This window comes from Nothobranchius furzeri, chromosome 10 (assembly GCF_043380555.1).
Source record: "Nothobranchius furzeri strain GRZ-AD chromosome 10, NfurGRZ-RIMD1, whole genome shotgun sequence".
Taxonomy (NCBI): domain Eukaryota; kingdom Metazoa; phylum Chordata; class Actinopteri; order Cyprinodontiformes; family Nothobranchiidae; genus Nothobranchius; species Nothobranchius furzeri.
This window is the reverse complement of record NC_091750.1, coordinates 36,420,086-36,442,340: the sequence shown is the minus strand read 5'-3', so window position 1 is coordinate 36,442,340 and position 22,255 is coordinate 36,420,086. Positions and strand designations below refer to the sequence as shown.

Genomic DNA, 22,255 nt, shown 5'->3' with positions numbered 1-22,255 from the left:
GATTTAACTAATGTGAACAGACCTGATTTAAACTGGATTTAACTAATGTGAACAGACCTGATTTAAACCGGATTTAACTAATGTGAACAGACCTGATTTAAACTGGATTTAACTAATGTGAACAGACCTGATTTAAACTGGATTTAACTAATGTGAACAGACCTGATTTAAACTGGATTTAACTAATGTGAACAGACCTGATTTAAACTGGATTTAATGTGAACAGACCTGATTTAAACCGTATTTAACTAATGTGAACAGACCTGATTTAAACTGGATTTAACTAATGTGAACAGACCTGATTTAAACCGTATTTAACTAATGTGAACAGACCAGATTTAAACTGGATTTAACTAATGTGAATAGACCTGATTTAAACCGTATTTAACTAATGTGAATAGACCTGATTTAAACTGGATTTAACTAATGTGAACAGACCTGATTTAAACTGGATTTAACTCATGTGAACAGACCTGATTTAAACTGGATTTAACTCATGTGAACAGACCTGATTTAAACCGTATTTAACTAATGTGAACAGACCTGATTTAAACTGGATTTAACTCATGTGAACAGACCTGATTTAAACTGGATTTGACTAATGTGAACAGACCTGATTTAAACTGGATTTGACTAATGTGAACAGACCTGATTTAAACTGGATTTAACTCATGTGAACAGACCTGATTTAAACTGGATTTAACTAATGTGAACAGACCTAATTTAAACCGTATTTAACTAATGTGAACAGACCTGATTTAAACTGGATTTAACTAATGTGAACAGACCTGATTTAAACTGGATTTAACTCATGTGAACAGACCTGATTTAAACCGTATTTAACTAATGTGAACAGACCAGATTTAAACTGGATTTAACAAATGTGAATAGACCTGATTTAAACCGTATTTAACTAATGTGAACAGACCTGATTTAAACTGGATTTAACTAATGTGAACAGACCTGATTTAAACTGGATTTAACTCATGTGAACAGACCTGATTTAAACTGGATTTAACTAATGTGAACAGACCTGATTTAAACCGTATTTAACTAATGTGAACAGACCTGATTTAAACTGGATTTAACTCATGTGAACAGACCTGATTTAAACTGGATTTGACTAATGTGAACAGACCTGATTTAAACTGGATTTAACTCATGTGAACAGACCTGATTTAAACTGGATTTAACTAATGTGAACAGACCTAATTTAAACCGTATTTAACTAATGTGAACAGACCTGATTTAAACTGGATTTAACTCATGTGAACAGACCTGATTTAAACTGGATTTAACTCATGTGAACAGACCTGATTTAAACTGGATTTAACTAATGTGAACAGACCTGATTTAAACTGGATTTAACTAATGTGAACAGACCTGATTTAAACTGGATTTAACTCATGTGAACAGACCTGATTTAAACCGGATTTAACTCATGTGAACAGACCTGAGTTAAACTGGATTTAACTAATGTGAACAGACCTGATTTAAACTGGATTTAACTAATGTGAACAGACCTGATTTAAACCGTACTTAACTAATGTGAACAGACCTGATTTAAACTGGATTTAACTCATGTGAACAGACCTGATTTAAACCGTATTTAACTAATGTGAACAGACCTGATTTAAACTGGATTTAACTAATGTGAACAGACCTGATTTAAACTGGATTTAACTCATGTGAACAGACCTGATTTAAACTGGACTTAACTAATGTGAACAGACCTGATATAAACCGTATTTAACTAATGTGAACAGACCTGATTTAAACTGGATTTATCTAATGTGAACAGACCTGGTTTAAACTGGATTTAACTAATGTGAACAGACCTGGTTTAAACCGTGTTTAACTAATGTGAACAGACCTGATTTAAACTGGATTTAACTAATGTGAACAGACCTGATTTAAACCGGATTTAACTCATGTGAACAGACCTGATTTAAACAGGATTTAACTCATGTGAACAGACCTGATTTAAACTGGATTTAACTAATGTGAACAGACCTGATTTAAACCGGATTTAACTAATGTGAACAGACCTGATTTAAACTGGATTTAACTCATGTGAACAGACCTGATTTAAACTGGATTTAACTAATGTGAACAGACCTGATTTAAACCGGATTTAACTAATGTGAACAGACCTGATTTAAACTGGATTTAACTCATGTGAAAAGACCTGATTTAAACTGGATTTAACTAATGTGAACAGACCTGATTTAAACTGGATTTAACTAACGTGAACAGACCTGATTTAAACTGGATTTAACTCATGTGAACAGACCTGATTTAAACTGGATTTAACTAATGTGAACAGACCTGATTTAAACTGGATTTAACTAATGTGAACAGACCTGATTTAAACTGGATTTAACTAACGTGAACAGACAGGATTTAAACTGGATTTAAATCATGTGAACAGACCTGATTTAAAGTGGATTTAACTAACGTGAACAGACCTGATTTAAACTGGATTTAACTAACGTGAACAGACCTGATTTAAACTGGATTTAACTAATGTGAACAGACCTGATTTAAAGTGGATTTAACTAACGTGAACAGACCTGATTTAAACTGGATTTAACTAATGTGAACAGACCTGATTTAAACTGGATTTAACTAACGTGAACAGACCTGATTTAAACTGGATTTAACTCATGTGAACAGACCTGATTTAAACTGGATTTAACTAATGTGAACAGACCTGATTTAAACTGGATTTAACTAATGTGAACAGACCCGATTTAAACTGGATTTAACTCATGTGAACAGACCTGATTTAAACTGGATTTAACTCATGTAAACGGACCTGATTTAAACTGGATTTAACTAATGTGAACAGACCTGACTTAAACTGGATTCTGACTCCTGCATCATTCTGAATCTTCTTGATCATGTCTCCGTTCCTCCCAATCACAATGCCAACAGCAAACCTGGGAACTGGAACCTGAAACAAACCAGATCTAATGTGAACGCGTGGTTCTGCTGCCACTTTGAAGCCCACCGTGGGTTAGTTGGTCTTACATCTAGATTAGTTCCTCCAAGCCGTCCTCCAAAGTCATTGCGTCCTGACCTGAAGTCTCCATCCTTCTCTCGGATCACCTCCAGCACCAGCTCTCTCGCTGCCTGAAAAATGAACACAAATGGACCCAGAACGCCGGGTCAGATAAACACAATAGATTCTGATTAATGCTCCGATCTACTGTCTGGTACTGACAACCTGGTGAATCGCATAATGGTAATGATAGATTACCCGCTCTTGTAAAGCCCCGTTCTGAGTCAGAGAACTCCAAAGCGCTTTACACTACAGTGTGTGTGAATAGAGGAATGACACATTCATCCATTCACACACTGGTGGTGATGAGCTACAATGTAGCCACAGCTGCCCTGGGGCGCACTGACAGAAGCACCACCGACCGTCCACCACCTGCAGGCAAGGTGGGTTAACCCCGGTTTCACGCTGAAAGCACCGGCGGCGAGGAACGGCAGCGGAACGTCACCGCTTTAAATAGAATCCATTAGAGTCTATGGAGCATTTCAAACTAGCAGCGACGCGGCAATTTCCGCAGTTAACATAGGGCTAGACAGGAAATCACACACTGTTTCAGTGTAAAATCACAGGTAAATTTCAAAATAAAGGTACTGCAGCGATGCAATTTCATATATATGAAGCCTACGTGTGACCCAACAGCTTATTTACTCACAGCATCATTCCACAAAGATTTTCTGGTTTTTATTAACTGTGCAATAGAAAAATAATCTAAAATAGTCATTAGAATAGTTGACTATTCGATAAAATAACCGTCAGAATAATCTTTTACCCCAGCCCTAATGCCTCCATTGCATATCCTGTAATAAAAAGGGCAAGATTACGCCACATTAAAGCCACGATCTGACCACTTATAAATGACCCAAGGCTCCCTGATGCCGCCACGGCGTTGCGGCAAATTGACGGCATTGTTTTGTAAAAATGGCTAAATAGACAATGTGTAGTTTTTACTGTCAATCTCTGGAAAAATCCACCCAAATTTTGTTGAAAATGAATTAAGTGATGCCCAGTTGTTGAAAAATATTGGCAGCTTTGTAACATAACCATAAACATAACCATAAAAATCTGGACTAAAATGGATGGGAGCGGTCGCCATATTAGACGTGATGACTCCTTCTACGGGAGCCTGTGAGGACAAAATGCATTTACAGATTTGTAACAAACGGATACAACATTTTCACCATTCATAAACGTGGTTTTAAACATTTAACTCTTCACTCATCAGGAATGGAAGGGAGTCTGAGGTTCTTGTTTTGCTGGAGGTTGAACAATCTGATGAAGGACTCCTTTGAAAATTGCGCTCCCAGGGAATTTTGACCGTAATGGCCATCCGTTGATAAATACTGTTTGCCTGCAACGATTTAGCATCGTCCAACATCTGGGATTACAAAAGTTTTACATCCTGCTGCTCTGGTGGGTGACTCTGGCTCGGGGTTGGAAAACTACGTAAGCAACTTTCCACGCAAACTTTGGGATTTATGAAAGAAAACTTAGCGGAAAAATGTGTGCAACTTTAAGTTGACTAAGGACCTGGCTAACACACATGTTGGACATGGAGAGCACCTGCAGTGCTGCTGCTGAGAAGGTACAATTATGAAATCCTGCAGCATTATCACTTGTACTGCTTCGTTTTCACACAGAACAAGACCCCCCCCCCCACACACACACACACACAAGCACGCGTACACACACATGAATGTGTGTGAATGGGTGAATGACTGATTTTGTTGTAAAGCGCCTTGGGGGGTTCCAGGACTCTAGAAGGCGCTATATCAAATACAGGCCATTTACCATTTACACATGCGCGCACACGCATGCACGCTCACACGCGCACACTCACATACGCGTGCACTCACACATGCACGCACACACACATGCGTGCACACTCACACATGCACGCACACACATGTGCGCATGCGTGCACACACACCGAGCCTGAAGCACAGAATATCAGCAGGGGGACAGATTGAGACAGAACATCATGCGTCTGTGACAGTGTGTGTCCTGTCACTGTGACCCGATTGATCATGCACCCTGGCTACTTGTACAGGGGAGATCTCCGTTTGGCTGACTGGTTAGCGAGCGTGACTTTCACCCGGGAGTCTGGGGATCGCATCCTGATTGGACCATTTTTTTTATATCCGCCACAGATCTCTCTGAAGAACACAACATTGACGGCTTCAGCAACGCTGTGCCACTCCGTGGATTTTCTCTTATTTGTTTTGCAAAAGCACTTCCTTTCATTTCTCCGCCTCACCCACAGGTACCTCAACTTCTGCTTCTGTGAAATTGCGCTTCCTTGATCTGCCTTGATCTGCGGTTGCCATGTCATTGGTGGAGCGCTGCAACAGCCGGCTTATGTACATGCATGAGGTCCACAAGGCACTTTGCGTTGACCATTTATGGCAGTAAGTGGGCGTGGTGAGGGCGGGATGTGACTAAAAAGCAGCTGAGAAACATTCTCGTTAGTCTCTGATTTATGAAGCGGAGATTGCATGCAGCTGTGCGTCCTCCATGTTTGATAGATCACACACCTGCCTGGCATAAGTACATTATGTTAATGAGCTTAAGTACGGTTTTAGTGAGGATTCTACGCAATGTTAGGAGACCCCTGGACTTTGTAAAAACCTGCAGTTTGCAGTGCATCTCCTTCGTTTTTGTCTGACTACACAGCTGGAACACGTCATCACGACTCAGCGGTTCGGTCATTTATGGTCAACGGCGTCATTCACTGTGTCCACCCTTTCCTTCCTTTAGGGTTCTGTTTTTGTTTCCTCTGTTTTCCAGCCACGTTCTACCCATTCCCTGCAGTACAAAGCTACAGCTACAGAACATCTGCAGAACAGTTGGTACCTGGACTTTGAACGGGTCTCCAGAGATGCGGAGCGGTTTGTCGGCTCCAGTAGGCATCGGGCCATCCTGGATCATCATCATCTTCACTCCAGCTCGCTCCTGAAGAACACAACAAACCCACATCATCGGGACTAGAACCTCCTGACTACCTCACATGGAACCTGGTACCAAGCCGAACTGAACTATAAACAGATGAGGAACCAGCTGAAGCTGATGGACTAGATCTAGAACCCTTTATAAAAACCCTCCGTCTCATTTTGATGGAACATCAGCGCAAGCAACAGCACCATGGAGGTTCTAAAGGTAAGGAACCAAACTGGTCTGGGTGTGCACAGAACCAGTAGATCAATAGGCTGCTTCTTAAAGAACCTGAACCTGTAGGGAGCCTTCAGGTTCCACACAGAACCTTTATTAGCAGCCTTGAACTTGAAGGCAGAACCAGGGGTACAAACTGGGTTCGGCACCACGGAACCGTTCTCGTACCTGCAGCTGCTTGATGGTGTCCCCTCCTCGGCCGATCACCAGACCCACTTTGCTGGCCGGGATCAGCATCTCCTGCACTGCCGTTCCGCCTTCCCCGTCACCATGGAAACCCGGTCCGTTTCTACACCGCTCCACGATCTGAATCAGAAGACGTTTCGCTTGCCTGAAACAAAACGAGCAGAGGTTCGTTGAAAAGGAACGGCATTAGAAGGTTTGTCTTCCATCGCTCAGTTAACGGTCACTCCTCCACCCTACTAATCTGTCCCAGTCAGCGCGCCATTGGCGCCAACACTCCGCGTCGGTAATTTGGCTTCACACACAGGTCAGATTTGCGTTTTGGGTTCCGAGGAGTCTATTTTTCAGACCTTCTCCCCAGCGGTCAGGCTGGTACCGAGGCGACACTACGGACTGATTGGCCGTCTGAAATTACGCCCACCCCCTCCGACCTGCGAGTAGAATGAGCCGGGGGGGGGGGGGGGGGGGGGGGGGGGGGGCTTCCCGCATGCACGATTCATTTTAATGCTGTTGAGTAAACTTCTCTGTCTGTAGCACAGAGCTGCCGCTCAGTGGGAACGGGAGAAGACAGTGGGCCGTGTGTGCGTGCGTGCATGTGTGTGTGTGTGTGTGTGCGTGCGTGCATGTGTATGGCTTTCCTCTCGCCTAGCGAGCAGACAGCTGCTCAGGGGAGAAAGCAGTGTGAGTGTGTGGCACAAGATTATGAGGACACACACAGCAAATCAATAAAATTATGTGGTTCCGCGTCTCCAATAGCGACACAGCTCATGCCCGCCTTTACCTTGTAACGGAGGACACCGCGGACTTTCGCGCGCGTAGTAAACGCCGCCCACAGGCTCGGGGATTTCCACATTCCTGAGAAGTCCATCGGATTTATATGTGACTACACCGTCCGCTCGAGACAGAACTCGCGCCATCCAGCCCGACGCTAATGTGTAAGCGCCACATCAGTGCCCCTATCAGGGTTTGCCAGAGCTCCATCAGGACTCGATCAGACATGCAGGAACGAGTGTTTCCTTCACCGGAACATCAGCGTTAATGCAGCGAGGCCAGGCGATCCGAAGGCCCAGTCTTCCTAGCCGTCGTGGCTCCATTTACAGCCTGGCCTTGTAAGGAATGTGCTAAAATGCCACAACATCAGGGCCGCTGCGTTGCGAGTGACATCATCGACTGGCTCAAAACGCGCCAACAACTCGTGTTGTCCGAAAAGCCGTTTCTCCGCCCCATGTGCATTTCCCATTTTCTACGTGCACGTTGCAACAAATCGGCGGCGTTCCCACCCACGAACTGAATTGGGCCTATTACCGGGCCACTCCGAGTACCCACCTCTGATCAGGTACTGGGAAGGTTCCTGAAAACGGCCATTTGGCTGGCCCAGTCAAGTGGAGACACGCAGATGTCGGGAAGTTCCGGTGAGTTTACCCTGAAGTCACGGTCATGGAAACAGCTAATATTTCCTCATGGAGAAAATTAAAGTTTATTTTTAAAAAGTTACCGAACCTCTGCTGCAGTAAAAGAACTCATTAGAATCAGAAGCCTGAAGTCCCGATGCTGGACAGATGTTCCAGCTGTGCAGCTTGTAGCGGGTAAGATCTGATGTAGCTGCAGGCTTCAGGTGTAAAGCACAGCTGGTCTGTGTTCCAGATGTCTAGAACAGTGTAGAAGTGTTTTCTATAAGGATCACCCAGTGGACCCGATCCCTCAACCAACCGGACCAACCCTAGAACCGGAACCTTTCCTAGACACAAAATAACGCCACAGCGGGCCGAGACCAGACCCGCTTACACAGATAAAACTCACTCGATACACTCTGGAGCTCCCGTCAGCGAACAAGGCCTCTCGAACAGACCGCCGCTGTCTGTAAGCACACAGAGCCAGGGTCACCATCCAGAACCTTCAGAACCACACAAGGGTCCGAGAAGCTGGAGCTTCATCTCCAGGAACCAATCAGAACTCACCAGCAGCAATCTGGATCTTACAGCCAGACTCGTTCTGGATCCTGGTGATCTGTTCTCCTCCTCGACCGATAACTGGACACACACACACACACACACACGGTTCTGCAGGTTCTGGTTCTACAGGCCTACAGTCAGACCACAACATGAAGGTCATACTCACTGAAGCCCACCATCCTGTCTGGGACTTTGTACTCCTCTGTGACCACCCTGCTGCAACACACACACACACACACACACACACACACACACACACACACACACACACACACACACACACACACACACAACCTTAAAAAAACCATCAGTCACTGCAGTGTGTGAGTGTGTGTGTTGTGGGTATTGTGTATTTGTTGAGTGTGTGTTGCGGGTATTGTGCGTGTGTGTTGCGGGTATTGTGCGTGTGTGTTGCGGGTATTGTGTATTTGTTGTGTGTGTGTTGCGGGTATTGTGTATTTGTTGTGTGTGTGTGTGTGTTGCGGGTATTGTGTATTTGTTGTGTGTGTGTGTGTTGCGGGTATTGTGTATTTGTTGTGTGTGTGTGTGTTGCGGGTATTGTGTATTTGTTGTATGTGTGTTGCGGGTATTGTGCGTGTGTGTTGCGGGTATTGTGTATTTGTTGTGTGTTGCGGGTATTGTGCATGTGTGTTGCGGGTATTGTGTATTCGTTGTGTGTGTGTTGCGGGTATTGTGCATGTGTGCTGCGGGTATTGTGTATTTGTTGTGTGTGTGTTGCGGGAATTGTGCATGTGTGTTGCGGGTATTGTGCGTGTGTGTTGCGGGTATTGCGTATTTGGTGTGTGTGTGTGTTGCGGGTATTGTGCGTGTGTGTTGTGGGTATTGCGTATTTGGTGTGTGTGTTGCGGGTATTGTGTATTTGTTGTGTGTTTTGCGGGTATTGTGTATTTGTTGTATGTGTGTTGTGGGTATTGTGCGCGTGTGTTGCGGGTATTGCGTATTTGGTGTGTGTGTGTTGCGGGTATTGTGCGTGTGTGTTGCGGGTATTGCGTATTTGGTGTGTGTGTGTGTTACGGGTATTGTGTATTTGTTGTGTGTTTTGGGTATTGTGCGTGTGTGTTGCGGGTATTGTGTATTTGTTGTGTGTTGTGGGTATTGTGCGTGTGTGTTGCGGGTATTGTGTATTTGTTGTGTGTTGTGGGTATTGTGCGTGTGTGTTGCGGGTATTGTGTATTTGTTGTGCGTGTGTGTTGCGGGCATTGTGTATTTGTTGTGCGTGTGTGTTGTGGGTATTGTGTATTTGGTGCGTGTGTGTTGCGGGTATTATGCGTGTGTTGCGGGTATTGTGTATTTGTTGTGCGTGTGTGTTGCGGGTATTGTGCATGTGTGTTGCAGGTATTGTGCGTGTGTGTTGCGGGTATTGTGTATTTGTTGTGAGTGTGAGTTGCGGGTATTGTGCGTGTGTGTTGCGGGTATTGTGCGTGTGTGTTGCGGGTATTGTGCGTGTGTGTGTTGCGGGTATTGTGCGTGTGTGTGTTGCGGGTATTGTGCGTGTGTGTGTTGCGGGTATTGTGCATGTGTGTGTTGCGGGTATTGTGCGTGTGTGTTGCGGCTATTGTGCGTGTGTGTGTTGCGGGTATTGTGCGTGTGTGTTGCGGGTATTGTGCGTGTGTGTTGCGGGTATTGTGCGTGTGTGTTGCGGGTATTGTGCGTGTGTGTTGCGGGTATTGTGCGTGTGTGTTGCGGGTATTGTGCGTGTGTGTTGCGGGTTTTGTGCGTGTGTGTTGCGGGTATTGTGCGTGTGTGTTGCGGGTATTGTGTATTTGTTGTGCGTGTGTGTTGCGGGTATTGTGTATTTGTTGTGCGTGTGTGTTGCGGGCATTGTGTATTTTTTGTGCGTGTGTGTTGCGGGTATTGTGTATTTGGTGCGTGTGTGTTGCGGGTATTATGCGTGTGTGTTGCGGGTATTGTGTATTTGTTGTGCGTGTGTGTTGCGGGTATTGTGCATGTGTGTTGCAGGTATTGTGCGTGTGTGTTGCGGGTATTGTGTATTTGTTGTGCGTGTGTGTTGCGGGTATTGTGCGTGTGTGTTGCGGGTATTGTGCGTGTGTGTGTTGCGGGTATTGTGCGTGTGTGTGTTGCGGGTATTGTGCGTGTGTGTTGCGGGTATTGTGCGTGTGTGTTACGGGTATTGTGCGTGTGTGTTGCGGGTATTGAGCGTGTGTGTTGCGGGTATTGTGCGTGTGTGTTGCGGGTATTGTGCGTGTGTGTTGCGGGTATTGTGCGTGTGTGTTGCGGGTATTGTGCGTGTGTGTTGCGGGTATTGTGCGTGTGTGTTGCGGGTATTGTGCGTGTGTGTTGCGGGTATTGTGCGTGTGTGTTGCTGGTATTGTGCGTGTGTGTGTTGCGGGTATTGTGCGTGTGTGTTGCGGGTATTGTGCGTGTGTGTTGCGGGTATTGTGCGTGTGTGTTGCGGGTATTGTGCGTGTGTGTTGCGGGTATTGTGCGTGTGTGTTGCGGGTATTGTGCGTGTGTGTTGCGGGTATTGTGCGTGTGTGTTGCGGGTATTGTGTATTTGTTGTGCGTGTGTGTTGCGGGTATTGTGCGTGTGTGTGTTGCGGGTATTGTGCGTGTGTGTGTTGCGGGTATTGTGTGTGTGTAACCAGTAGAAGGGTTGGTCCTACCTCTGGTGGCTCATGGCTGATAGCTGGTTACCTGCTAGGACAGAAACATCAACATAAAAGTTCTGCGGGACATCAGAGGTTCTGGTTCTGTTACAGGGGTTTCACATCTGGGCCAGCACAGATCGGGCCGGGCGGCGTCGGTCCGGGTCTTGCACCGGTAGGGTTGTTCACACTCACTTCTCAAGAACGGGGGAATCTCCGAGCACGTGGGTGGGGCAATAAAGACGCGCGGGAGAGTGTGTGTGGAGAGAAGTCCGCGGGGGTGAGCGATCTGTAGCCCACACAAAAGTAGCGCCAGGTGATGAGCTAGCCGTGTGCTACACAGAAACATCTCAGCAGAACAACAATGGTGTTGCTGGGGGGGGGCTGCTTCAGAGGCAATAATGAATATTAATGAATTGTGCATGAGGGAAGCCCCCGTTGGTCAATCCTGTTCGCCAATCAGAGGCCCCCGCTAACGGTAGGCGCGTTAGCCCGGGCCAGCCCGGAGCGGACCGCCAGAGGATATGGGCCGGAAAACCGCCCGGTAGGAGAGGGAAAAGCACCACCCAGGTGTGAAAATAATATATGCAATGTGGGCCGGGCCGGGTCGGGCCGTACCAGATGTGAAACCTTTATTTTAGAACCAACAGATTCTGTCTAAGCTAAAAGCTGCAGATGCACTTTAGGAATTAAGACCCGAGGTCATCAGTCAGGATCAAGAATAACAACATAAACACCAACAAATTACTTTCTGTGTTTCCTAAAATAAAATTTGTTGCAACAAAAGAAAAAAAAACTTGTTTTCTATGTAAAACAGAAACAGTTCCTTGGTTGGGTTTCATTTAGTATCGCGGTTTTTAATTTTTGAGGGACGTTCGTGTGTCAGAGATTTTTCACCATGGTCGGCAGATTTTTGTTTTTTTCAGTTTGTGTGGAGAGATGAGCGAGCGGCGCGTGTTCTCGTGATGGTGCATCATGGCTGGGAGGCTTTTCTCTGCACAACACCTGAGAGCGACAAAAGTGGCTCATCCTGCAGCTCCAGGAGGCAGCACAAGCAGACAGCTGCAACCGCAGTCATCCAGTGAGATTAAAACCTGTTTCTCTGTGACCTTTTTGCTTTCCGTAGCATCGTTCAGTGTTGGCTGGACCAGTGTTTTTGTCCGAGTTGCTGCTGTGAAACTGAGCAAGGCGTTTCCTGTTTTTTAACAAGGCTAGGACTAAATGAAGACCGGTGATTTGCTGTGGTGACAGGTTAGGTCTGGGACACGCTGTGTTTTAGCCGTCCTTGACAAAACCTTCATCATGAGCAAAATCGTGGCAAATCTTGGGACAGCAAGTAGCTCAGGAGGTAGAGCGGGTTGTCCAGTAATCGAAAGGTCGCAGGTTTGATCCCGGCTCTGACTCAAGACACTCCAGTGCCCAGCAGGTCTCGCCAGTGCGCCCCAGGACAGCTGTGGCTACATCACAGCTCATCCCCACCAGCGTGTGAATGACTGATTGTGTTGTGAAGCACTTTGGGGGGTTGTAGAACCCCAAGAGGGCACTATACAAATACGGGCCATTTACCATACGGAAAAAAAAAAAAAAAAAAAAAAAAAAAAGCGAACTCGAGGGCGATTTGCAGGTCTGTTGCTGACCTGCCCAGCTTATTAAGCACTCTCACAACCGAATTCAGCCTCCAACAGTCTTCAAACAATGTCAGAAAACCTTTGACTCTCTTCTGCAGTCGACCAATGAAAATACAACCAGGAAGTAAAACTAGTAAAAACAATGCCAAAGGAGCATTAGCAACAGAGGAGGCTACACGCAGGAACAAGTGAGCTGCTCTTGGCATCTTGTCGACATTTAGTGACATACGCTTTTCAGCAAGTACGCTTGTGACGTTGACATGTTCTGCTACGGCGAGACGTCATGCAGTTTGGCCGACTTAACCTTGGTTTATGCTCGACGCGTTTATTTTCCGCTTGGTGATGCGGCTCGCGGATGGGTTAGGGTGAAGCCTGATTTATGCTTCTCCGTCTGCGTCAGTGCGGAGACACGCAACGCCATTATCCGTCCTTGCGTAGGGCTCGCAAGTACGTACGGAGTCGAGCCCACTTTTTTAAACATCCGTCGAACGAGACGGATTACGCAAGCTTGTGATTGGTCGGGACGCCGCTGTTGTTTACAGCGCCGCCATTGCAAAGAGAGCCGAGGATAACTAGCGGCAGACACGGAGAAGCTTGAAGAATACCTCGCGAAAAAACTCTAAAAATATGAACGTTTAATTCTCCTGTGACTGGAGGAGTGAAAAGATGCGCAGCAAGCGTTTTATTTGTGGACGGAAATGACAGGAAACGTGGGTTTAGCGGTGGGGAGCGCATGAAGAGGTGGGACAATGAGAGAGAAATATGTCCGTGTTAAAAGTCTCTTATATACACAAAAAACACAATATAAACACACGATCTTGGACCGATACATGACAGGATACCACAGAACAGCGCTACGCTCTCTGTTGTCCTGCCGGGGAATTGCTTTGCAACACTCCCCAGGAGACGGAGAAGTATGAGAGCAAAACACTTCTGTCAATCCGTGCGTGTCTGTCCCTTGCGGAGATGGCGGAGAAGCATAAACCAGGCTTTAGGCTTCACAACTCGCAGCGTTTATGGTTCATGCGGCTCGTCTCTGCGGTGAGCCAATATTCTCCCAAACTGTAGGGGGCAGCATGGAGCTCTACGGCATGCATCCAACACTACACCATAGTAGAAGTAGAAATTCCTGTTGTTTACAACATGGCATTCCAGCATTTTTTAACAGCGTCCTCGTCTTTTCCGACAGTGCGAGCTATTTCTCTCCAAGAATTATTAACAACATGTTGATCACGGTGATCTCTGAGAGCTGAATCATACAAATGTCTGTATTTACGAACCTCTGCCATACTAGTTCTTGCCGGTCCGCCACGTTTTTCCGCGTCCGACCGTCCGCGTGGTTAGAAAATTTCCTAGGTGCGCGGTGCGGAAAGTTTGGGCCGTGCGGAGGCGCGGTGGAGGGGCGTGGTTGTTAAAATGACGCAATTTTGCCGCGCGGAGCCGTGCGAACCTCGCGGACGCGTCAAGCATAAACCAAGCTTAACATGTTGGACCGCAGTGTGACATGACGCAGTCTTTAGCGACAACTGAAATACACACAATAAGGTCCAGGTTGTAAGGGAAAAGCCAAAAGAGAAAGAAGTTTGATTTTTAGGTGACAGATTTGTAGAGTTGGACGCAGCTCTGTCTTTACCAACACCTGAAACACCCAACATGCACACACACAAGTGGCTGCAGCTCCGCCTTTGCTGTCTGGAGTTAAATACGTCCTAACTGCAGACGTTTCTACTCTCCTGATGTGACACGTTAGCTCTGCACTAGCCTGCTAGCCAACAGCTCAGTCTTAAGTTGTCTGAATTCCCCGCCTGCCAGTAGTGTGACGTTATTGTGTCGTCGTGCATGAAACAATAAAAAACAGACGTAATGGAACTTGTTAAAATGAAAACAAAGCCATTGTTATTACGTCTGAAACTCTCGCAGGATGTATTTAAAACAACGTGTTTCTCATTTTATTAAGTTAAATTTGATCTTGTCCAACAGATTCTGATCTAACGCGATCGGATCAGATATTTAGATATATCCTAAATATATTGTTTTCTGGGCCACATAATTTGTAATACTTGTGCAATACCAGATTTACATAGTATGTCTGTGTCCCTTATGCTGCAGAGTTTTTATTTCTGGCTTTTAGTTGTCGAAGGTTAAGCAGTGTTTCCCTTACATAGGCGTAGCCGAGGCGGCCCGCCACGGCTGAAATCCCAGCGCCACGCCTACAAGATCCCAAATTTGATTGATTTTATCTTATTTTTTTGCGCCGTTTCCTGAAGAAGCAGCGGGAACTACTGTGTTGCTGCTTGTGATCACAGCCGGCAGGCAGCAAGGAGGAGGAGGCAGGGCAGGGTGGCTACAGCTAGGGATGAGCGTACGGATAAAGCATTTTTGACGAATACGAGCATGAAACGAGTAAAACTCGTAAATATCTGTAATCGTGCTGAAGGAAAATCCTCATTGGGTAACTGACTGTCTTCACGCTCTGCGATTGGCCAGTCACATAAGAGCGCCCGCCCCTCCCTACACACAAAACTCTGCAGCCTCTCTCTCTCTCTCTCTCTCTCTCTCTCTCTCTCTCTCTCTCTCTCTCTCTCTCTCTCTCTCTCTCTCTCTCTCTCTCTCTCTCTCTCTCTCTCTCTCTCTCTCTCTCTCTCTCTCTCTCTCTCTCTCTCTCTCTCTCTCTCTCTCTCTCTCTCTCTCTCTCTCTCTCTCTCTCTCTCTCTCTCTCTCTCTCTCTCTCTCTCTCTCTCTCTCTCTCTCTCTCTCTCTCTCTCTCTCTCTCTCTCTCTCTCTCTCTCTCTCTCTCTCTCTCTCTCTCTCTCTCTCTCTCTCGCTCGCACGCACGCACGCACGCACGCACACACACACAGTAACGGATCTCTGTGCTTGCTTCACTGTTGCTCACGTTTTCTTCAAATCAAATCAAATCAACTTTATTTATAAAGCACTTTTCATACAAAAAATGCAACTCAAAGTGCTTTACAGATTAAAATGGCCCCATAGATCACACATTCCCATCCCAGCCCCCCTCCCCAAGTATAAAACAATTAAAAATTACAGTTCCCCTCCCGCACCCGACTTCCAAAGTGGACATACAATCACCCGCACACTCGTCCATGCACACACGCACACACACACACACACACACACACTCGTGAACACCAGCTTGCCTCTTTATCGGTTTAATATTTAAAGTTACTTTTTTGGTAACGTGCGTGGTGCATTTGACAAGACAGAGCTGAAAACGGCTCGTGCATGCGTCGGTCACTGCCTCCGCTCCGGTCGGGTTTTTTAAAATTATTTTAACTCTCTCTCTCTCCCTCTCTCTCACACACACACCTTAATCAACATTGTTTTGTTTAACTGTGTGTGGGGAAAAATGCCAACAACGTTAGGAAAAAATCAGTTTAAACAAATTAAAATAAAATGGTTCTAGTATTTCATATTTCCTAGTTCCTACTGCATGAGTTCAGATGTATTAATCCATGCACTTAAATATTAATGTTCTGATTTCACTGAAAATGGTGAGCGCATGAAGAGGTGGAGGAGGATGAGAGACAAAATTGTCCGTGTTAAAATGCCTCAAATACAAAAAGCACAACATAAATATAATATTAAATGCACCATCTTGGACCGGATACATGACAGGATACCACAGAACAGCGCTACGCCCTCTGTTGTCCTGGCGGGGAATTGCTTTGCAACATTCCCCAGGAGACGGAGAAGACCGAAAGCAAACATCTCCGTCCGTGCGTGTCTCTCCCTCATGGAGCTGATGGAGAAGTGTAAATTAGGCTTCATATTACTTTCTGCTTATATGTATATACATGTACTTTAGTTATTTTTTCCAAATTGTTCTCCAAGTGTACGTGCTGCTGTAACAAGTGCATTTCCCCACTGTGGGATCAATAAAGTCTAGAAATTTTCCAATTACATTGTGAACAAGATGACTACCAGAGGGAGCTTTGAAGCTCTCCATAAGAAAAGCTTTAGGTAGGACCTGACGGTGGTACCGAACGCCCTCACCTCCATCTTCTCCAGGTCGTTTCTGGCCAGAGTAGTAAAGCGAGGACTCGACACTTCCTGAGGAACTGCTGAGGTGCGACATTGTTTCTCCACCCATCTTACCCACCATCTGAAAGGACAGAAACAGCTTTAACACCAGAGCTGAAGAAAATCAAGATTTCCATTGCTTTTTCCTATTTCCTCCATCTTTACGTCCAGCCCCATTTCCTTTTTTACGTACTGTTAGAGGTGTTAATGCTGCTTGTAAAAAATGATGTATAAACTTTTAAAGGTAAAAATCCCAAAACTATCAGATCCAAACAGGTTAAAGACCAGCAAGCTAAAGCACAACACCAAACTTGAAAGCTACGTCCAAAAACGGATACACAACTTATGGTGACAGCTGGAACCAGAGGTCCAAAACTCTGCCAGATTCAGTTCTGTTCCTTAAAGAGCAAGTCACCCCCTACCAGATCTTACTCCACTCCCACTTCCTGTTTGAAAAATGCAACAAATGCTGTTGCCTAGCAGACCGACGGGGCCGAGCCGCTAACAAATACATACACACACACAGGCTCACAACGACATTGTGACATCATATGGTACCAGCTAACGTTCTAGGGTACCTCTTAGCCAATAGCGATTTAAATGGTAGATTTAAATTCAAATGCAGTCCAGAGATTTACCTGACAACGGCACGACACTGACAGTTTTAGGCAGAATATTTAAATTTTAACTAAAATGCACCAAAGAGCTAAACTATTGACGACACGTGTCTGCAGCACGATTAGACACGCATTTATATAGTTTATCAGAAAAATAGTTGATTTGGGGGTGACTTGCTCTTTAAAGGGACTTTACGGACTTTTGAATTTTTATACTCGCGATTGCCCCCTCAGGCCAAAAGCGTAACAGCAGCTTCAATAGTAGGCTCGTGCACGAGGCGCGCATGATGTATGTGCACACTCCTTAATGAAAATAACAGCTGAGACAGTCCCGTGTGTGTGTGTGTGTGTGTGTGTGTGTGCGTGTGGCCCGGAGGACAGAGGACAGGAGAACGTGCAGCTAATTAATTAAATAATTTGGTTCTGTACCTTTCTCTTCAGCACAGCCGACAAAGGTTTATGATGGGTCAGTCCTCCTGCATGCTCAGATCATTCCCTTCCCTTGCTTGAAAAATTGTTCCAAAATGAAAGTTGAACCCACATCTTTTTTATCCGTGAATTCAATGCCGTTCGGCGAGTCTCAAATAAAAATTTGGGCATTTTACCGTAAAAAATATACCATTAATGTAATAAATAAACTCTAAATGCACTATGTTCACATCCAGAATCAAACCCAGGACTTCTGCACGAGAGTCCGATGTCTTACTAGGTGAGCTAAAGCACCAGTGATGTCTTTTGTATCTGTAACATTTATATCCTTGATGACAGCTGAAACAACGTTCAAAGAACGGTTCGGAGTGAAAATGGCTATTTTGTTGCTAATTTGCAGGAAATATCTAGAAGAAAGTTCTACAGAAAGTAGCTAAGGGTCCTCAGAAATGTAGCTAGCTTTGTCACTAGGCGTTAGGAACAGCGACAAAGTGGCACTGCCTCTCTCTCTGCTGCTAAAGCTACGGATAGCAAATGCTACGGGCGATACCTGAGCGTGAACGCGCATGAAGCAGCCTGCTCGACCCGAGCATCTCTCTTTTTCTGTGATTTTACAGAAAAACAGGCATTCACAGTAAAAATGCCAGGGCTCATTCTACAGGACCAGGGCATTGCAGGAGAATGTATGAAGAAGACATTTATTATTTCTATACATGTATGGCTGTCACACTTCCATAATGCCCCTTTAAACCTGTCGAAGACGTCCTCCTCTCTCAAACATCAAACTTCCTAATAAGGATTCACACTCAGCTGCAAAACACTAATTTTACCGTTTTTTCATTAGTGGTATAAAATAGGTTGATAGTCTTTTGAGCACTTTTTAAAAATACCCATTTGAAATAAATAAAATGGAACCAGCCTCCAACTTTGCTGCCGTTTTAAAAAATTGAATCAGATGGGATTCATGGATTTTGTTTTTCACCAATTTATCCAAAATGTAGGTCTTACAAAACTGAAAATAAACAAATATTTATTGATGTTTAAATATCTGGTTCACCGAGAAACGGTCTAATGATTCAAAAGAAGCCCAGATTAGATCTAACTATAAATAACAGTTAATTAAATTTCCTGCTAATGATCAGCAGGTCGGTCAGATTGTTTCAGAGATAAACCAAGTTGGTTTTTGAGTTTCTGAATTTTACATAGTTGGTTTTGTGCGTTTAAAGAGCAAGTCACCCCCAAATCAACTATTTTTCTGATAAACTATATAAATGAGTGTCTAATCGTGCTGCAGACACGTGTCGTCAATAGTTTAGCTCTTTAGTGCATTTTAGTTAAAATTTAAATATTCTGCCTAAAACTGTCAGTGTTGTGCCGTTGTCAGGTAAAAACTCTGCACTGCATTTGAATTTAAATCTGCCATCGCTATTGGCTAAGAGGTACCCTAGAACGTTAGCTGGTACCATATTATGTCACAATGTCGTTGTGAGCCTGTGTGTGTGTATTTGTTAGCGGCACCGCCCTCTCGGTCTGCTAGGCAACAGCATTTGCTGCATTTTTCAAATAGGAAGTGGGAGTGGAGTAATACTCTGGTAGGGGGTGACTTGCTCTTTAACATCATTGGGTTTTGTTTATTGATGTTTAAATATCTGGTTCACCGAGAAACGGTCTAATGTTTCGTTTCTTGTTGAAATACGATCGGTCGCTCTGAGTTGCATTTGCAGGATGAACGTGAAAATTTACTTCACCCCTCAAAAGGAAATAAACGAGCAAATGATTGGGCCAGAGAAAGCCAGTCTCTTCTACTCACAGAGGAAATAAGTATCAATAGCCCCGCCCACCTTGGCTTGCAAAAGCCCATGGAGAGAGCGGAGTGCTTCTCGGCTAGAAGCTAACCATTAGTAACCCCACAACAAGGCGGAAAACATACTGGAGCTTGCGTTATCTTAGGAAGTAACATGCAAATGGCGGCAGCGGAAGAGTCGCATCGCAGCGAGCCAATCAGAATTGAGACATTTACATATTATATATACTGGTCAGAAAAAACTCAAGAGCTTTTTCCACAAAAAAGAACGCAAAACATTCATTCGGACTTGAGATCAGTGCTGCCACGATTAGCCGATTCATCACGATGATGTCAATAACCAAAAAAAGTCAACAATGTATGTATTCATCGACGTTTACTCTATGAAGCATGTACTTTTATTTTTTCTACCTTGCCATCAGCCGTCGAATCACTGGAAAGAACGAGACACGGTGAACCGGCGACATAGCTCAGAGGTTTGGGAGCGTCTTACGAAGATAAAACACGTAGTGCAAAACTAGAACTCTCTTAATGAGAGCACAACGGTGATGCACCAACACCTTACCAGGAAGGACGTCAATCATGGCGGAGAATGGAGAGGGACAGTCGCCTCTGTAAGCCAATTACCTCCAGTTAGCTAACATCAACAGGGAGTTATTTTTACTTTAGCAACAGTAGCGATGGCGATTTCATTACCTTCAGCACACGTATGTCACGAAATAGCTCTAACGTTACTAACGCTAATGATTTATTGTATTCTGCTACGCTGCAGTGTAATAAAGTGCTCATCTTCAATGGATGAGTTTGTTACCAAGCCAACGTCCTGACCAAGGATATTGACGAGGCCCCTGTTGTTTGATAAGCTACCATCTTGTCTTTATTTTTAGTTGGCACATAACTGATCACACTGCAAACTAGAAGCTAATGACGGGTATATTAGAGCAGCTGCATCCTGGTGCTATGGGCTATACTTCAGGCACGACACGATTAGTCGCCAAAAAACTAACCCAACTAGTCAACTAGTTAAAAGATAATTTATGGCAGCCCTACTTGAGATTACAGCAAACTGGTAGAAAAGAAGTCAACGAGAGCTTTAATCGCGTAGGTTGTTGGGTTTGAGATGGGCGACAACCCCAACTGGTTGGTTGCAGCTTCACATCCATCTGGATGCTGCTGCCTGATCCAGGTGTGTTAGTCCACCTTAGGTGGGCATCGTGTGGCATTCACCTGAGCAGGTGAGACTTAGCCCAGGTGTGAGTGAACCTCGTGAGCCTGTGCGTGCACCCACAGGAGGCAGACACACCTCCCTGCTGATTCGGGCTCTAGGATCATTGCATAACCCCAGCCTACTTTCTCACCAACGTACAGTAAACAGCAGCCTATGGGGGTGGGGTGTGGGGGGTTAAGCTGTCGTGGGAACAGCCGAGCCAGTCCAGAACCCCTACCCGTCATGAGCCGGACCCCCTCACGCGTACTCGGGCTCACGAAGCGCAAATTAGCAGCTTTTCGCGGACTTCCAGCCGCTCGGAACCAACAGGTTGGCCGCAGAATCACTGACACGTGTGGCCAAAACTTGAGTCCCGTTGCCCCCCTTCAGTTCCACCCCGGGCCCCCTGCGCTGCACTCCGGGTGACAGCTCCACAAACTCCCCCCAACTTATCTCCAGCAACATGACAGCCACAATAAAGTGGACCGAACCGGTCACAGGTCCCACTCTGAGCTGCTTTCGAAGCTAGTTAGCATGCTAAGTGTGTGTGTGAGTGAGTGTTGACGGAGCAGAAGTTCGGCACAGCGACAAAACTACACGGATAAAAGTGCTTCGACTCGGTTTAAAGAGCCCGGCTCGGTCCGGAGTGGCTGTGTTCTGAGCCCCGGAGGATTGTTACCTGCCGGGCCCTCTGTAAAACATCGACCAGGCCGTCTGACTGGAGCCCCGGCTGGTTCATCGAGGCCTGTCCCTGCAGCAGCTCCGCCATCACCGCCACCGTTAGCTCTGCTGCTAGCCGCGCCAAGAGAGGGAAAGGAGGAGAGGTCTCACTCTGACGCGTTTTCACTTTTCACTGCAGGAGCAAGCGGGAGGGCTCACTCTGACACCTTTTAATCATACCACGCTACTTCAACTTTACTCAAATGTAAATGATATTTTACTCTCATTTGAGTTTTTTTATTTTGCACTCAATAAAACAAACCCACTCGCTTTTTAAAGGACCCAGAAAGACCTGCAGCAGTGGCTGTGGTGTAGCGTGTTGTTTCTTTCACACCACGTCTGTTAGTTAATAATTAATGGTTTGTGTTTAACAGAATCAAGACTTAAAATCAAGCGATTTCAGCATCGCAGCTGGTGCCGTCTTTTACATCACCAGACACACGATTTCTTCACATTTAAACATTTTTGTTTTCAAATGTTATCTTAAGTACATGACTGTACCAAGTTGTTTACTGTTTATGGTAAACGCAAAGGTGTGGAGCATTGTCATATTAGACGATCTCTATTGCTGCTGCTCAGCTGTTGACAACTCGCTGCTGTTTCCACTTCCGCGTTGAGTCACGTGTTTGAGGCTCTACAGGTGGAGATTCTGAAGTTTCAGCCACTTCACCAGAAGCCTGCCTTGTGTGGTAGTGACCTTTGACCCAAGAAGAGGAAGAAAATATCATCTCTATAGCGCCTCTCAAGATAAAAATCATGAGGCGCTTCACAAAAACAAAAAATGTAAAAATATAAAAAATAATTTAGAAAATGGTTAA

At 45.3% G+C, this 22,255-nt stretch overlaps 1 protein-coding gene across 5 annotated transcripts in view; it reads right to left on the bottom strand.

Moving 5' to 3' along the window:
- The window catches only part of LOC107386301 (far upstream element-binding protein 3), a 36,799-nt gene extending 15,023 nt beyond the window's left edge, over nt 1-21,776 (bottom strand). For 2 of the 5 annotated variants that reach the window (XM_054730347.2, XM_054730350.2), the window contains exons 1-10: nt 21,397-21,776; nt 16,634-16,742; nt 11,007-11,040; nt 8,528-8,577; nt 8,368-8,439; nt 8,210-8,267; nt 6,395-6,557; nt 5,912-6,010; nt 3,034-3,135; nt 2,854-2,956 (exon numbers count right to left, since the gene is read on the bottom strand). In XM_054730347.2, coding sequence (XP_054586322.1) covers nt 2,854-2,956; nt 3,034-3,135; nt 5,912-6,010; nt 6,395-6,557; nt 8,210-8,267; nt 8,368-8,439; nt 8,528-8,577; nt 11,007-11,040; nt 16,634-16,742; nt 21,397-21,486 — 880 coding nt within the window. In that variant the 5' untranslated portion in view covers nt 21,487-21,776. The remainder of the gene's footprint in view (nt 1-2,853; nt 2,957-3,033; nt 3,136-5,911; nt 6,011-6,394; nt 6,558-8,209; nt 8,268-8,367; nt 8,440-8,527; nt 8,578-11,006; nt 11,041-16,633; nt 16,743-21,396) is intronic. The other 3 variants (XM_054730348.2, XM_054730349.2, XM_054730351.2) reach the window with 3 other exon arrangements.
- Nucleotides 21,777-22,255: the final 479 nt, after the last annotated feature.